General features: G+C 34.2%; 1 protein-coding gene across 49 annotated transcripts in view; it reads right to left on the bottom strand.

Moving 5' to 3' along the window:
- Positions 1-8,418, bottom strand: part of LOC18440288 (uncharacterized) — a 34,508-nt gene extending 26,090 nt beyond the window's left edge. For 9 of the 49 annotated variants that reach the window (XM_088855542.1, XM_088855543.1, XM_088855529.1 and 6 more), the window contains exon 1: positions 2,597-5,088. Coding sequence is in view for 6 of the 49 variants with exons in the window: in XM_088855511.1 (XP_088711637.1) it covers positions 8,058-8,187 (130 nt within the window). In the remaining 43 variants the exon portion in view is untranslated. Of the gene's footprint in view, positions 1-359; positions 412-2,596; positions 5,089-7,837 lie in introns of those variants that run through there. The other 40 variants (XM_088855544.1, XM_088855530.1, XM_088855527.1 and 37 more) reach the window with 17 other exon arrangements.
- Positions 8,419-18,566: the final 10,148 nt, after the last annotated feature.

Here is an 18,566-nt window from a genome sequence, read left to right as displayed (position 1 = left end):
AAAATAACAAAAAAGTAATATTCATATAGTTATCTACTCATGAAAAAAACTCCCACACCATATGCATTGAGAAACTCTTGTAGTTTTTCAAAAAACATAAAAAATAGCCACAAGGTGCATTCATTTGCTGCTTTTCCAGTATTTTTATCTCTTTGTTTTGTTAACACCTTGCTGAAGTCATTGTTGGAACGACTCAAACAAGCAAATTCTAGAAGTTGAAAAACAAAAGAACGAATATGATAAACTCCAGTCAGAAAGGATCAAATCAAGTAACCATAGATCGGTAACAAAAATATTAAATAAGAAGGAATTGAAATAACCAAAATGGCTCAAATAACCAAGAACCAGGAAACACAAACCTTGTAGAAACCAATTAAAAATATATCAGGCTGTCATCTTCCTGAATTCAATCTATTTATTCAAAACATGCAAACAAAGTCACCGTAAGTAGTATCCTTATTTGACCACTTTACCAGAATGAATAAGAAAAAAAAAAAAAAGATGAAAGTGAACACCAAGAACCTCTAATCACCCAATAAGATGCAATTATGCCAAGAAGGAACTCAAAATAACTCAGTAAGATGGAATCATGTCAATCATGACAAGAACCTTTAATTTTAATACACATGCTACAAATTAACTCAAAATATGCCAAGAAGAAAAACATGAAATGCCTAACTCGAGTAAGATGCAATCTATTAACAATTTTCACAAGACCGAATCACTTTGCTTTACCCAATGTTTGAAAAAGGGGCTCAGGAGAAGGACCTCACACCCTTGCAACTCAAAAAAATTTTAATCAACTCATCAAAGTCTATGCTGAGTAACCCAATGAGCCAAACAAACACAAAAAAAAAAAAGGACTCAGATTTTAGTACAAACTGTTTGAACAATCAGTTTATAACTGAACTCTATTTTTTTTGTAACTGAGCTCTGATCTATTGGGCTGTTGTGAAAAATCTGTAAAATCGCCAAATAAACACAAAAAAAACTGACTCTAATTTTATTACAAACTGTTTGAATAATCAATTTGTAACTGAGCTCTATTTTTTTTGTAACTGAGCTCTGATCTTATTGGCCTGTTGTGAAAAATCTGTAAAATTGCCAAATAAACACAAAAAAAAAGGTCTCATATTTTATTACAAACTGTTTGAATAATCAGTTTGTAACTAAGCTCTATTTTTTTTGTAACTGAGCTCTGATCTATTAGGCTGTTGCGAAAAATCTGTAAAATCGCCGAATAAACACAAAAAAAAAAGGACTCAGATTTTACTACGAACTGTTTGAATAATCAGTTCGTAACTGAGCTCTTTTTTTTGTAACTAAGCTATGATCTATTGGGCTGTTGCGAAAAATCTGTAAAATCACCAAATAAACACAAAAAAAATGGACTCATATTTTATTACAAATTGTTTGAATAATAAGTTTGTAACTTAGCTCCATTTTTTTTATAACTGAGCTCTGATCTATTGGGCTGTTGCAAAAAATCTGTAAAATCACCAAATAAACACAAAAAAAAGGACTCAAATTTTATTACAAACTATTTGAATAATCAGTTTGTAACTGAGATCTATTTTTTTTTTGTAACTGAGCTCTGATCTATTGGGCTGTTGCGAAAGATCTGTAAAATCGCCAAATAAACACAAAAAAAATGACTCAAATTTTATTACAAACTGTTTGAATAATCAGTTTGAAATTGAGCACAACTTTTTTTTGTAACTGAGCTCTGATCTACTGGGCTGTTGCAAAAAATCTGTAAAACCGCCAAATAAACACAAAAAAAAGGGACTCGGATTTTATTACAAATTGTTTGAATAATCAGTTTGTAATTGAGCTCTATTTTTTTGTAACTGAGCTCTGAATTATTGGGCTGTTGCGAAAAATCTGTAAAATCGCCAAATAAACACAAAAAAAAAGGACTCAGATTTTATTACAAACTGTTTGAATAATCAGTTTGTAACTGACCTCTATTTTTTTTGTATCTGAGCTCGATCTATTGGGCTGTTGCAAAAAATTTGTAAAATCGCCAAATAAACACAAAAAAAAAAATCCACAGATTTTATTACAAACTGTTTAAATAATAAGTTTGTAACTGAGCTCTATTTTTTTTGTAACTGAGCTCTAATCTATTGGTGTAAAATCACCAAATAAACAAAAAAAAAAATGACTTAGATTTTATTACAAACTGTTTGAATAATCAGTTTGTAACTGAGCTCTATTTTTTTGTAACGGAGCTCTGATCTATTGGGCTGTTGTGAAAAATCTATAAAATCAGAAATAAAAGGTATGCTATTAACTCTGATTTTATTAAATAAAACACATCAATATTATTTGTTGTGGTTAGGGCAATCGGGGGCAAATACCTCGAGAAAGATGAAAAACACAGATCAGAGCTCAAAGAAGAGATAGAGAGAGAAAGATGAAGAAAATCAGAGTCAATAGCATAACCTCAAGATCAATAACACAGAGAGAATAAGAGCTCTTTGCTTCAAGAGCTCAAGAACAAACACAGAGAGAATAAGAGCTCTTTGCTTCAAGAGCTCAAAAACAAACCCAGAGATCAATAACACAGAGAGAATAAGAGTCAATAGCATACCTCAAGATCAATAGCAATGATCAGAGCTCACGAAAAGTTGAGTAAACCCTAGCGTGGGGCTGCGTGTGAAGAGAGGATTCTGCCTGAGATAGTGGCGTGCTGCGAAGAGAGGGGTGGCTCAGTGGCTGAATGCGAAGAATAGAAGAGCGGGGTCGTGCTGCGAAGAGACGGGTGCTCAGCGGCTGAAGATGGAAAGATGGGAACAAAGAGAAGAGAAGAAGAAGAACTAGGGTTCGGGGGTGAAGTTCTAAAACAAAGTTCCAATTTTAAAGTGAAAGCAATCATGTAGACACCCCTTTCGAATTTAGGTTCATCTCTTAGGGCACGTTTGATAACTGGAAGCAAGTTCATGAATTGTAAATTGGAGGTTATTGAAGAACTGTAAATTAGAAGTTATTTAAGAAGTTTCTGATTTCGATGTAACCTCCCTAGAAAGTTAAGAAGTTCATGGTTTCTGTGTTTGATAACCTCCTGGGAAGTTAAAAAGTTCTTTGTTTGGTCCCAACTAATTATATTCATGAACCCATAAGCATTATTCATTAAAAATTGAAAGGTGACAAAAAGAACATGGTAGCTGCAGCATTCATAATTGGAGCTAAGTAAAACTGAACAAACCCAAAAATAAAAAATAACAAAAAGGGAAGTAAGATTATTCTCAATTCCAATAAAATTCAGCATTTTATTCACAAACCCACATCATAGTTGTGTATCATAGAAACATATATCAAATTTCATGAACCCACATCATAGTTGTATATCAAAGCAATTTCAAAAAAAAAATAGCAAAGCAATTTCAATAAATACTTGGAACAAATGAAACCATTGAGTGAAGAACAAATTCAGGAATGAAAACAAGCAAGCTAGTAAGCAATAGCAACTAAACTTCACAGGTTTTCAGAAAATCATGAATTGTGACTAATGAGAATCAAAAGAGAACAATGGAAGAGAATCAATAATTGTGAACAAAGTACCACAATGAATTTTAGCAATCATTGGAAGCTCAAAGTACAATCCAGTAACCAAGTTCTACAACAACGAGAATGCAGAACTATTTAGCATTTGACCACAATTCAACGAGCAGAATAAGAATGCATTGACCACAATTCAACATGCTGAACTGTTTAGCATTTAGCACACAAAAGGTTCCCAAGGATGCAAAAAAAGACAATGTTGGAAATGTACATGCTCAACCAAAAATATAACCACCCTGTACTATTGAATCATAAATAAAGCATAACAAAAGAGAGCATAATATTCTCAATAACTCAGCAATAATTTTCTAAAGGGCATTGAAAAGGTTAATGAATAAATTGAATTGTCATCCAAACGACATCCAAGCAATTTCTCAAATAAGGATGTGACATGGATTCGTTAAACAGAAATATCGAAAAAATGACAAACAACATTTTAATTAGCCATGAAAGTAAAGTTGATCACTTCAGAAATCAGTGTTCAACAAGAGCACTGAAACCAAATCCTCATTTATTATGAACCCGAAACCACCTTCCAATTCCAAATTTGACTATGATCATTCCCAGAAACTAAAGTTTCTTAACAGAAGTCCTACAAAACTAAAACCAATAACACTCATTTGATGCAAATAGTCTCCGAAAAATAGCATATGGGTGTCAAATTTCTTCTCTCTCTTGGTGTCATGGCATGGACAATAATCCCTGTGCTTGGTATCACAGAACTCGAAGAAGTTAGGGATGGTGGTCTCATAGTCTGATAGGTTTGGGAGTGGTGGTGTTCAAAGTCCATAAAGGGTCCAGATTGGTGAAGAGTAAGGAGATCCAGCCTTACCCCATTACTAAAACAATCTGCAGTTGAATTGGAGAATGAGTTTAGGAGAAGAGAATATGGTTTTTTGTGGAGATTTGAACCAAGCAAGTAGGAGAAGAGGTAAAGGAGCGAGATACAGGAAAATATGAATTACCCAAGCTAATCAAAACTACTTTTTTTACGGATTACCCAAGCTAATCTGAAAATCTGAACCAAGTAAGTCTTTTTTTTTTTTCTAATCCTCTTTTTCAAATAAACTATTTTTGAAGTGGCTTCTCTAAATAATATTCGATTTGGAGCTCCAAAAGATTTAAATCTTTGGCATTTGTCCAAAATTTTGTTGGAGGGTTGAGCATTCTTGGAGCTCTAATTCAATTTTTTCAATTTTTTATGGGATTGTTTCCATAATAAAAACAATATAACAAATTTTAAGGTTTGCATGAACTAGGGTGATGCTAATGTAGTAATCTCACAGTGAATCAAGCTAATCCAAATTACAGCAGTCTGGAATGAAGTATACTGATTCCAACAAGAACCCAAACTATCAAATGATTGTGCATCCATATTCTTATCATGCTGACAACCAACAAGCTCTCTAATATCTTATCATGCACACAACCAACAAGCACTCTAATACGGATAGATTGTCAGGGAACTTGATGTTACACTCAAAACAATCAGTTAACCCTGAATCTAGATTTACAACATAGAAAAATCATGAAATAAAGCTTTTGCATTGCCTTAGAACTCGATTTACAACATAGAAAACTATTAAACCAATTTAATACTACATTCAACATAGGAAATTATACAAAGTAGATTTAACCCTATAAATGTTTTTAGAATTCAATCGATGTAGAAAATAGATGCAAAGCAATAGGGAAGGAGAAAACCAGAATACGAATGAGTAAGAAATCACAAGGAAACAAGAACATGGGACTCAACCAGTTTGTATTGAGAGTGCCACGCAAAGTAGAATCTACCAGTACTAAGCTGGCACATAATGAGAAGGCCAATCCACAACCAACTAATTATATGGTAATGAGCAGTAGAAATATAGTGACAAAATTTTCACGCACTTCCAAAGTAGACCTTATTGAAAAATTAGCAAGAAACATTGATAACTGATCCAATCGACATGTCTCTTGGTGGAGGGGACAACTATGCATTAACAACATAAAGGGGGTCGGATTAATAACCCAAATGCATTATGAACCGATCCATTTAATCCATATTGTCATTTAAAGCTCCAATTCATCATCTTGCAAAATTCATGAGCATCTCGTGCAAGATACACTAGAATGGATAATTTGGAGGAGCACATCTATTGAAGAGCTTAGGGGAAGATCACCATTGCTACTGCATATCCCTTAACACAAGCCAATGTCACTAGCTTGAGTCACATCCCTAGAAACAAAATTACATATTAGTTGAAACACAAGCCCAAACGGGAATCCATACGCACCAAAGCAAAGAAAAGGAGATAGGGGTATCCTAACTTCATTTGTGTGACCATGTTTTTGCAGCCTGGGACAAGTAAAATGCAAATGATGTGACCATATATCCACATACCAAGGTATCAGCCCATGCAGACACAACAGTGTCCCCAGAGTGCCCTACCTTTGCTACAAGCAGATGGGGCTCAAACCTCCCAACAGAAAGCATAAGGCTAACTAACCTCATTACTTACATCAAGATTTTATTGTCCTTTTCATCAATGATAACTTTTATCTAAGATTGAAATTTGTGAAATTAAAACAGAATACCAAGATTTCACCTTTAGAAACTCCAACTTCAGTTCTTAAGTCATGATTATTAAAAGGAAAATGTAAAAATTTAGGCATTCTAGATAAATATTATGCACTGTAAATATATAAGGCAAACGATTTTATGCTCCACTGACAAAGGAAAATGACAGTTTTCAGTTTTTGAAAGGCCAACTGTCATTCGAAAAGCCAATAGTTTCTGTGCACGCTTGCTCTCATCATTCACTTCTACACATTTTCCCTGATTCCAAACTTCGTTCATGAAAAGGACCCCACCATCCCATTGGCAGTGTTGCCTTGTATTTGATGTAGAGTGACAAGAAACTACTTGCTTCAATGACCAAAACTTCCAACTCGAATAAGATCCTCATGGAAATTCCCAAGTGCAAGTCTATGATTGTTTCCCCGAAATATAGTCGAAATCACAATTAGCTATTTGTTAGTGAAATATTTTACTTTGCAGTTATACATTTGATAATGCAACATGTTGTGAATGGAAAATAGAAGTACTGCCATAGCTTTAGCATGATTCTATATTTCTGCTAATTGATGTATTATCTTTGAGCTAATCAATGTGCAACAGTGAATCAGATCACTAGATTTTGATTCATGCGGTAAATGTCTGAACTACTAATCATGGTAGACATGCAATTCTTCAGTGATACAACTCTTCTCTGTGTTGCTTCCTCCAAACATTTGAGTATATGAATCAAAGTACACTAGATTGTCCCTGTAGCATACTTGTTTATGTCATGGCCTTTTAACATATGAGAAAAAATGGCTTCTAAGGATACACAATATCACATTAGGGATCTAGCTAGACAAAGAAAAGGATATTGTTGTTATCAAGGAAAATCTCTCGACATGTCTCTTTCATGCTTTTTGTTTGAAATATATATTTCTCTTTCATTTGACATTATATTCCATAATAAAGATCTTAATTGCCCCAATGAGATTGGTAAAAAATACATAGACACACAATGCCACTAGTGGCTTACTACTACAAAGAACAGTTGCTCAGAATACCTCAATCACTCATACACATGGATATTGCAGTGATGGAAGTATATCATTTATTCTCTTTGAGTCCACCTCTGCCAATTTTTTATAAAATCTAATCCCTTATAAAACATAGTTTGTAAAAGAATGTAATACACATACAAGAAACCACGGATGCTCTCTGCGGAAAACCATATGGCTAGATTCCAACAACTTTAAAAAGCAACACAAATTTAGAAAAGGTCAAAAACCATAAACTGAGAACATCAAAATTCACTTTCATTGCTTCAAATTTTTGTGTCAATGGACAAATAAGAAGTAGATAGTCTGTCACAGCTTTTAATTGTTGCTTGTCAAGAATAATTTCAGTTAAAATCTAACATATCCTACAACTAAATGAACCTCTGGATTCTTCCAATGAAATGAATAAGACCTAAACTTCAAAAACTAAAGAAATATTAGAGATTTGCACAATACAAAATCATTACATAAGCACTAACAGCAATCAAAATCACTGCTCCTCAATTCCCATGTAATCCCAAACCCTAGAAATTGTGTACAGAGTCATGCGCAACCTAGACCCCATGTTTGTGAAAGAAACACATGATCAAACAAACAAATGAAAGATTTTAAACATATTGGAGCTCTTGATTCTAAGGATCATTGGACCTAAAGTTTTCTTTCTTTTGATTACCCAGGCCTAAAGTTCTTCTTTGTGCCACTAATTTGTACAGCAAACAAACAGGGAGAATTTGGATCTTCTCATCAGTCACCCAATAGGAAAATACACAAAAATATTACTCGAACATCCCATTGATCTCACTGATAATGTTGAAAATGATCAACTGCACTCAAATTTCAAAAGTGAAAGTTTTAAGGTATAAATTTCATAACCAACAGGATATGAAATTGACCTGTAACCTTTGAACCAAAGGCCATGAAGAAAAAAACTGAGCTTGGAGCTTCGAAGAAATGGCAGACTTTGAATGAGCTTTTGTTCCATAAATTACAGAAATGAAGGGAGTTGCTGTCTCTCTCTCTCATGAAAATGGACTTTCTCTCTCTACAATACGCTTTCGCACATAAGTGGAGAGGCTCAAGTTTATCAGGACAAAAAGTTCAGGACGAACTTCTATTTTTAAGTTTCGTCCAAAAGGACGGAAGTTTTTTTAAACGTAAAGAGGAGAACTTCAGTAATATGAAGTTCTCATATTTAACTTCCTTTTTTTTATCAAACATAAAACATGTACAGTGAGCTTCCAAGTTCTGGGAAGTGAGTGAGTTCCTGTTACCACACACACCTTATATGGTGGTATTGCATTTTGGTGTTTTTTAATATATTTTTTTTTAATCTTCTGTTTTTTAATCATTTGTGTTGTTATATGAGCTTAAGATTAGCTGAATATTGCATTATTAGCTTTGATTTATTTGACTAGTTTCCTTTTTGTGGTATATGAATTGCTTTTGGTATTGCATTTTGGTGTTTCTTAAGGTTTTTTTTTTTAATCTTCTGTTTTTAATCATTTGTGTAGTTCTATGGGCTTACGATTAGCTGAATATTGCATTACTGAATCAGTGATAGCTTTCATTTATTTGGCTAGTTTCCTTCTTGTGGTATATGAATTGCTTTTAGTGATGTTGTACCTTGATATTGCAATTTGGTGATTCTTTTTTGGTGAATACCTTTCTTGTGGTTTATGTTAATACTTGGAGGATGGAACAATTTGTTTAAGTTCAGCTGGTATTAATTTATGGTAAAAGCGACATTATTGGCATTTGGCAACTCCAAGTGATGATCTCTATATGATTTCCATGCGGTGTTCTTTATTGACAATTTCTATTAGAATTTTTGAATCTGGTCTGACCTTTTCCATGCTTTGTTACTCATTCCATTCTTGTTTATTAATGGATGTGTTTCTTGGTTTTGCCGATCAATATTATTGATTCTATTTCTTGGATTAATGTTCAATATGTTGGTGTGAAGTATTTCTATGCTTTACTTGAGTTTATTGCTTCGATGGTGGTTGATAATGGCAGTCTTAGGTCAAAGTTTGTATGGTTGTTGCTTAGCTGGTGGATGGGAATTTGAATTTGCTGATAAAGACTGTTGTTTGCTACTCCTGGCGAGTGAGAAGGTTAGAATTAATGATCATTGTCATCTTTTTTGTATTCTAACATGAGCGAGTCTTAGTTGTAGTGGACACCTCATTAGTATATTGGGGATAATTGTAGTGTGGTGCATTAACAATAATTGATATCTGAACTGTCTAATTTATTTTTTACATGATGGATAACTTATTCCCAAAAAATAATTTAATTGGCCATGTAGTACTACCGAATCATCAACTTTAAGAATCAATAGCTAATTTGCACTAACAGAAAACAACCAAAAACTAGGGTAACGTACCAGCTTATATATATTCTGGGTTCTTCCTGCAGCCAGCCAAACAACATTGTGCTCAAAACCAGCTTTTATATATACTAGAATCAACAAAAATAGGTATTAGTAAAAACTCGATTTGGGGTATATAGGGTTCCCAAACGACCCATAATGGGTCATTAGGGAACCCTGTATACCCCAAAACGAGTTTTTACAAAACCTAGTTTTGACTCAAAATAGTGTTTAGCTCAATAAAAAGGTTCAAAACGAGTTTTCCATATCTCCAAAATGACTCAAAACCAGAATAAAGATTTACCCCAAAATAGGAGGATTACTTTTATTTCAGTTTTTGCTAGTTCCCATGTTACTCGAATACCACGTCGCCTGTTGCTCCTTTTTCACTGTATTTTATTCCTCATCTCTCTTTGTTTGCAGAGCCCTCCTTCAACATTGAGAAGTAGTACACAAAGAGCCCTCTCTCCGCCATCTCTCACACATTTTTACCAAGAGCTCGAAAAATCTATTGTTAATGGAATCATCAGTAGGTGGAGCTCTGTCACACCCCAAGAATTTTCAATACTGTTATTTTTGAGATGTGACAGACAAAACATATATACATCTATTGATAGGACAAATTTACAGTGGCGGGGTCTTATAAAATAAATAAAGAAAGCTAGCACAATAACAGTATCTTCCAAGGTTGATCTTGACTAGCACTCAAAATGGATCCGTAGTTATCCTGAAAAAATGTTTACCATAGTTTGATGAGTTTGGCTACTCAGTAAGTGATCATCATAATCCTAAAAATAATCATGATTGAAAGATATCAATATTTTCCAAAATGAGATCTATTAACAGAAATGCATCAACAGTTTCCCTTTCAAAAATGAATAATTAAGTAGAATTCGAATAATTGAAATACTATGACATTTTAACGGCAGTGCATAATTCAAAAGATTTCACAAAATACATACCCTACTGGCGTCCCAAGTAGGTCACCTATATACCCCATCAGCGTCCTGATGGGTCCACTTAATCCCTATCGGCGTCCCAGATAGGTCCACTTAATCCCTGCAGGTCCACTTATACCTCACCGGCGTACCGGATGAGTCCACTTAATCCCTACCGGCGTCCCAGATAGGTCCACTTATACCTCACCGGCGAACCGGATGAGTCCACTTGCATACTTAAATTATTTCTAAATCTCTTTAAACATTCGAAAGCAGCAATATCATGTACTCAACATATCAGTAAAATCATTAATATGAATTTCACTTAAACCATTAATAACAATCACTCTATATAACAGTTCAAAAATAACCAATCAAATATTTTGGGCTCAAATTTAGAAAGGTAGCAGTTTGTAAAGGCATTCTAGCATAATTGCCAATTTAATATGTATAGAACAACTCTTATAGAAATTCAAGAATACGGAATTATCACAATTTATGGGATATCAATCCACAAATAAACATTTCACAATAATACTATAATCAATTGCAAAAATGTCATATTTTTTTTAAAAATAATAAGGCAGTCATTTGCACATGAATTTTACAATGTCTAAATATTCAAAACAGTAGAAAGAAATATCACAATTTTACTAAAAGCAGAAATATCACATTTATTTCTAACAATAAATAAGAAAAATAAATAAATTTATTTTTCTAATTTACAGCATTCAAAATTTCTAACATAGATAAAATATCACAATTTTTATCAAAAAGATTATTTTTCAAGATAATGAGGTCACGTGCGCATAAAATTTATCGCGCCTAAAATTCATGATAATAAGCAGAAATAATTATTTCATTTTATTTTTAAAAAGAATGAATTATTTTTCGAGACAATGAGGTCACTTACACATAAAACTGATAAAATAAAGATCCTAGATGAAAATATCACTATTTATTACAAATAGACTATTTTTCAGGAAGAAGATGTCACTTACACACAAAACTTATAAAATAAAGATCCTGGACGGAAATATCACTATTTATTAAAAACAGACTATTTTTCAGGAAGACGATGTCACTTACACACAAAACTTATAAAATAAAGATCTTGGATGGAAATATCACTATTTATTAAAAACAGACTATTTTTCAGGAAGACGATGTCACTTACACACAAAACTTATAAAATAAAGATCCTGGACGGAAATATCACTATTTATTAAAAATAGACTATTTTTTAGGAAGACGATGTCACTTACACACAAAACTTATAAAATAAAGATCCTGGACAGAAATATCACTATTTATTAAAAACATACTATTTTTCAGGAAGACGATGTCACTTACACATAAAACTTATAAAATAAAGATCCTGGACGGAAATATCACTATTTATTAAAAATAGACTATTTTTCAGGAAGACGATGTCACTTACCCACAAATACTTGAGAAGGAGCTTCCGATAAAAATTCGGCTAGAGAGGAGTTCACTGTGTTTCGACCAGAGAGAAAAATCTCATAAGTTTTCTAAGGTAGGAGTCCTCATCTCTCTGAATTTAAATTCTAGTAATATATTATTTTATTCTTTTATTACGTTACAGGTGTGAGCGTTAGGTTACGCTTTAAACGACTAAAGCCCACGTCCTTTAGTGGACGTGGCAAGCGCAAAGAAGCAAAGAAGCTTTTAAACGAAAAGCTTTGAAAAGTAGAGATGGTCCCTAAGGACCATCATGTTCAAACGAATCATCATGTATTAAAAGTTTATTTTCTTCTTCTTTTTTTTTTTTTTCAAAAGTTTAGGATTGTTACAAGCTCCAATGTTCTTGGGTTTTTTCGAGAGTAACCAACCTCCCATTCGCCATTAGCAACATAGCTCCTTGTATGGTTTTTTCCTTTCTATAAACCTGTCACACCCCAAGAATTTACAATACTGATATTCCTGATATGTGACAGTCAAAACATATATACATCTCTTGATAGGACAAATTTACAGTGGCAAGGTCTTACAAAGTAAATAAAAAAAGCTAGCACAACAACAGTATCTTCCAAGGTTGATCTTGACTAGCACTCAAAATGAATCCGCAGTTATCCCGAAAAAATGTTTACCATAGTTTGATGAGTTTGGCTACTCAGTAAGTGATCATCATAATCCTAAAAATAATCATGATTGAAAGATATCAATATTTTCCAAAAGGAGATCTATTAACAGAAATGCATCAACAGTTTCACTTTCAATAAATGCATAATTAAGTATAATCCAAGTAATTGAAATGCTTATAACACTTTTAACGGCAGTACATAATTCAAAAGATTTCACAAAATACATACCCTACTGGCGTCCCAAGTAGGTCACCTATATACCCCATCAGCGTCCAGATGGGTCCACTTAATCCCTATCAGCGTCCCAGATAGGTCCACTTAATCCCTGCAGGTCCACTTATACCTCACTGGCATACCGGATGAGTTCACTTAATCCCTACCCGCGTCTAGATAGGTCCACTTATACCTCACCGGCGAACCGGATGAGTCCACTTGCATACTTAAATTATTTCTAAATCTCTTTAAACATTTGAAAGCAGCAATATCATGTACTCAACATATCACTGAAATCATTAATATGAATTTCACTTAAACCATTAATAACAGTCACTCTCTATAACATTTCAAAAATAACCAATCAAATATTTTGGGCTCAAATTTAAAAAGGTAGCAGTTTGTAAAGGCATTCTAGCATAATTGCCAATTTAATATGTATAGAAAAACTCTTATAGAAATTCAAGAATACGGAATTATCACAATTTATGGGATATCAATCCACAAATAAACATTTCACAATAATACTATCATCAATTGCAAAAATATTAATTTTTAAATAATAAGGCAGTCATTTGCACATGAATTTTACAATGTTTAAATATTCAAAACAGTAGAAAGAAATATCACAATTTTACTAAAAGCAGATATCACATTTATTTCTAACAATAGACAAGAAAAATAAATAAATTTATTTTTCTAATTTACAGCATTCAAAATTTCTAACATAGATAAAATATCACAAGTTTTATTAAAAAGATTATTTTTCAAGATAATGAGGTCACGTGCGCATAAAATTTATCGTGCCTAAAATTCATGATAATAAGCAGAAATAATTATTTCATTTTATTTTTAAAAAGAATGGATTATTTTTCAAGACAATGAGGTCATTTACACACAAAACTTATAAAATAAAGATCCTAGACGGAAATATCACTATTTATTAAAAACAGACTATTTTTTAGGAAGACGATGTCACTTATTCACAAATATTTGAGAGGGAGCTTCCGATAAAAAATTCGGTTCGAGAGAGGAGTTCACTGTGTTTCGACCAGAGGAAGAGATCTCCAAATTTTTTAGGGTGGGAGTGCTCACCTCCCCTATTTAAATTCTTATAACGTATTATTATATTATTTTATTACGCTCTACCTCATACTTGAGGTGTCGCGTTAAGAGTCTGCTTTTAACGTACGAAAACCACGTCCACTAAAGGACGTGGCAAGCAGCAAGCAGCAAAAGCAGCATCAAGCAAAAGTTTAAACCAAGTAAAAACTTTTGAAAATAGTGATGGTCCCCAAGGACCATCATACTCAAACAGACCATCACCTATTTAAAAGCATATTTTCTCCTTTTTTTTTCTTTTTTTTTTTGAAATTTTAGGATTGTTACAAAACCTATTTCTCTTGCTAGAGTTTTGTAAACCTATTTCTCTTGCTAGAGTTTTGTAAACCTATTTCTCTTGCTCAAAAAATTAGCGAAGATCTTCTAAGATCCTGTGATATTGGTTGTTATCGATTTGTTTAGAGCTAAAAATGCTTGATTTGGTTTACCATCTGTGGGAGAAATTCTAGGTTGCTCATATTTCCTTCTTTTTTTTGGTGCATTATTCTGTTTCTATGTTTATTTGTTATTCATTTGATTTTGTGGGTTCCTTCTCCGTGGTCTTGCTTTTTATAAAAGTCCCAATTGTAAATTGTAAATTGTGAATTTTGGCAAAAGCCCTAAATTTCATTGGACTGGTGTTTGTTTGTATATAGGGTTTCACTTCTGGTCATTTGTTTCTACCAAAACTTTTTATACTTCTGCTGCGATATAATATTCTTGTTTTCTGTATATGCAGTGTTTCAAAAAGTGGATCGCCTAGCGTCTGCGGCCGCCTAGGCGGATCTGGGGGCATGGGCGCATCTCCTAGGCCTAGGTGCCCTAAAAAGGATGTGGCTCTTGGGCGCCCACCTATGCGGCTAGGAAACCTTCTGTGCGGCCGTCCAGGTCTAGCGCCCTGCCCAGAGGCAGAAATTGCTTTAGGTGGGGGCATTTTGGTCCATTGTTTTGACACTAAAGGGCCAAAAATGGGGTTTTAGGTTTATTTGAAACCTAAAACTTATTGGAGGGCGGAAATTGCTTTTGGTGGGAACACTTTTTTTTCCATTTTTTTCATATTAAAGGGCCAAAAATGGGGTTTTAGGTTTATTTGGAACCTAAAACTTATTGGAGTCCATTTTAGAGAGAGAAAGTCTCCAAAAAACTATTTTTTGGAGATTTATTTAGGATCGAAAGGAAGTTATGAGAAATTGATCAAAACATCATCCATTGATATTAGATTTAATTTTTTATATTTATAAATCTATTGGGTTTTTTTTTAGAAGATTTTGAGTCATTAGAAGCATATTTGAGGTGGAAGTTTGGAGATTGAGCAATCAAACTCAAAGTAAGTGATTTTTTTTTTGCTTGTATAAATTACATTATTTTGAGATATCTTTTTCGGGATCTAATAGAAGTGGTGATCCTGGTTGAAAATATGGCTACCACCCGGATCAAGGGGGTGTTGCCCCATTTAAAAAGACTCTTGATGCTGTTATAGAGGAAATAACCAATTTTTTGAATATGGTAAAAATAAAAATAGATGGGAGATTTGCCTGCAAAGCAGAGATTAAGTCTGGGGTTTGGGTCAGTTATTATGATGATGATAGTGATGAAGATGGGATTGGGGAGAGATGTTAAGAGGTAGAAGTAAAACAATTCATTATTAGGGGAAAGGGAGTTGTAATTGCTTCTGGTTTTAGTTTTGGTTGTAAGAAGCCTCAGGTTAGAGGCCCTATGGATAGTTTTTGCCTCGGTCTAACCCTGAGGTTGCAAGAGAGAAACAAAGAAGCAAACCACCATTGAAAACAGAATAAAGAAGGATGAGAGAGATAAAGCTGCTTATTATCTTGCTACATGCTTTTATGAGGCGACCATTCCTTTCAATATCACTCGCTTAAATAGCTTCTATGCTGCGATAGAGGCAATTGGCCAATTTGGGCCTGGGATGAAACCCCCAACACCATATGAGCTTTCAGAGCCTCTTTTGAAAAAGACAGTGAATGTCACGAAGGAAGCTGTAGAAGTTAAGAAGGCTGCATGGGCTCAGTACGAGGTTTCTATTATGACTGATGCTTAGAGTGATAGGAAGAGAAGAAGTTAGATGAATTTGCTTGTGAATTGTCCTTTAAGGACAGGTTTTTTGAGGTCTGTTGATATCTCTGACATAGTTTCAAAAAGCGGCTGGGCGGTCACCTAGGCGGATATCCTCGGTCGTCCACCTGAACCCGCTTAGGCAGTCGCCCAGGGTCTGCACCCCACCCGGGGGAAGAACTGCGGCTCCTTGAGGGTATTTTTGGGTTATTTTTTGAATTCTTAAGAAGGATGCATGGGCTCAGTATGGGGTTTCTATTATGATTGATGCTTAGTGTAATAGGAAGAGAAGTTGGATGAATTTGCTTATGAATTGTCCTTTAGGGACTGTTTTTTAGGTCTATTGATATGTTTGACATAGTTTCCAAAAACGGACCGCTCAGCGCCTGGGCGGCCACCTAGGCGGACCCTAGGGTCAGCGCCCCACTCAGGGGCGGCACTGCGGCTCCTTGAGGGTAGTTTTGGTTTATTTGTTTAATGCTAAAGAGGCAAAATTGTGGGTTTTAGGTTCATTTGAAACCTAAACATTAGAGGCTATTTTAGAGAGAGAAAACCCATAAAAAAATATTTTTACTGGGCCGCTCAAGTTATGGGTGCCTGCCTCAGCGCTGGGCAGCTTGGACCCCCCCGACCGCTTAGGAGCCGCCTAACGCTTTTTGAAACACTAGTCTCTGATCATATCCATGCTGCCCATTACATATTCCAAGTTTTAGAAAAGGGAATCAAGGAGGTTGGGGAGCATCATGTTGTACAGGTTGTCACAGACAATGCTGCTCCTAATGTTGCTACAGCTAATTTGTTGCGCATAGCTTATCCTAGATCTTTTGGATGCCATGTGCAGCACATTGTATAGATCTCATGCTTGAGGCTCTTGGCGCTTTAGCCGAGATATCAAGTGCAGTGAAGAAGGCAAAGTCAGTTATAAATTTCATTTATGGTAAATTTTAAATTTTAATTGGATATGGATTATAGACCGACTTATAGTTATGCTTATAGAGTGTGTGCTAATGTGTAGTATACTTTGAATTCTGATGTGCCCTAAATACTTAATTCATATATTTCATATAATATATAACTGTAGAATCTTTTTAGATTCAACTGAGCCGTCCAGGTTCTGGGTGCCCACTTAGGCACTGGCCGACCTGGACCCCCTAAGCCTCTTATGACCCGCCTAGCGCTTTTTGAAATACTGTGTATATGATCTCGTTTTTAGATAAAGAAAAAAAAAGACAGGGTGTCTGGATTAAAGGATTTTGTTTAGTGGTTTTGCATCAGCCCCTTTCAATTTATTTGGTTGAAAATCTATGCTTTACGGTGATTTTGAGTTATTTTTTATGATTTTTTCTTACCATTTTGTTTGTTTGTGGAGATACCCAGGATTTGGTGTTGGTTTTTTGTGGTGGAAGCTGTAGGTTTCCTTGTTATTATGAATGTATGATTCCTATATAAGGTTGTAACCTTAAAATGTAGAATTACAGATGCGCCTAAAAATATATCAAAAAATGTTGTTTTAATGTTGATAAACCCTCCAATTGATTATCTCGACATCGAGATATATGATATTACACATAAAACATAATCCAAATGATTGAAATGCATATAAACATTTTGATATCAATGCATCATTCAAAAGATTCCACAAAATACCCTATTGGCATCCCAAATAGGTTACCTATATATCCCACCAGCGTCCTGGATGGGTCAAAATAATCCATGCAGGTCCAATAATACCTCACCGTCGTACCGGATGAGTCCAAATAATCCCTACTGGCATAACCGAATAAGTCCAAACAATCCCTGCAGGTCCAATCATACGACACCGGAATATCGGATGAGTCCAAATAATCCATACCAGCATAATCGGATAGGTCCAAACAATCCCCGCAGGTCCAATCATACCTCACCGGCGTATCGGATGAGTCCAAATATCCCACCAGTATCCTGGATGGGTCTAATTATACTTAAATTATCTCTGTAACTCTTTAAATATTAGAAAGCATCAATATCATCTATTTGAAATATCATTGAAATCCTTATCATGAATTCATTTGAGCCAATTAATAAGAACCACTTTTATTGAAATCTCTATAAGTAGCTAGTCAAACATTTTAGGCAATAATTTGAAAAAGGTAGCAGTCAAAAAAACCTTCTTGAAATGTAACATGATAAACAATCTATTATTAATAGAAGAATTCTCAGGGAAATCCATAGGTAATTACAAAATTGTCAACTGTCTAGTATCATAGAAATCGTGTTATAGAAATACGTAAAATTTAAAGCACATAATTACAAAATTTTAATCAACTGTTTTTCATGAAAAGTAACGCCACTTGCACATAATACTTACAATTTCAAAATTCATACTGATAGACAGAAATATAGAAATAATAGTTTTTAAATAACTATTTTACAGGAAATTGTGATTGCTTACACATAAAACTTATAAAATAAAGATGATGGACGGAAATATCGCAATTGTATTAAAAACGAACTACTTTTCAGGAGAATGAGTTCATTTACTTTTATATGTCATGAGATGACTATGTTGTTACTATTGCCAGAACAAGATTATTACTGACGTTCAGCTAAAGTATGAGAAAA

The sequence above is a fragment of the Amborella trichopoda genome, chromosome 13 (genome assembly GCF_054954075.1).
Source record: "Amborella trichopoda isolate Santa Cruz 75 chromosome 13, AtrichopodaSantaCruz75HAP2 v2.0, whole genome shotgun sequence".
Taxonomy (NCBI): Eukaryota; Viridiplantae; Streptophyta; class Magnoliopsida; order Amborellales; family Amborellaceae; genus Amborella; species Amborella trichopoda.
The sequence above is the reverse complement of the archived record's forward strand: the minus strand, read 5'-3'. Positions and strand labels throughout refer to the sequence as shown.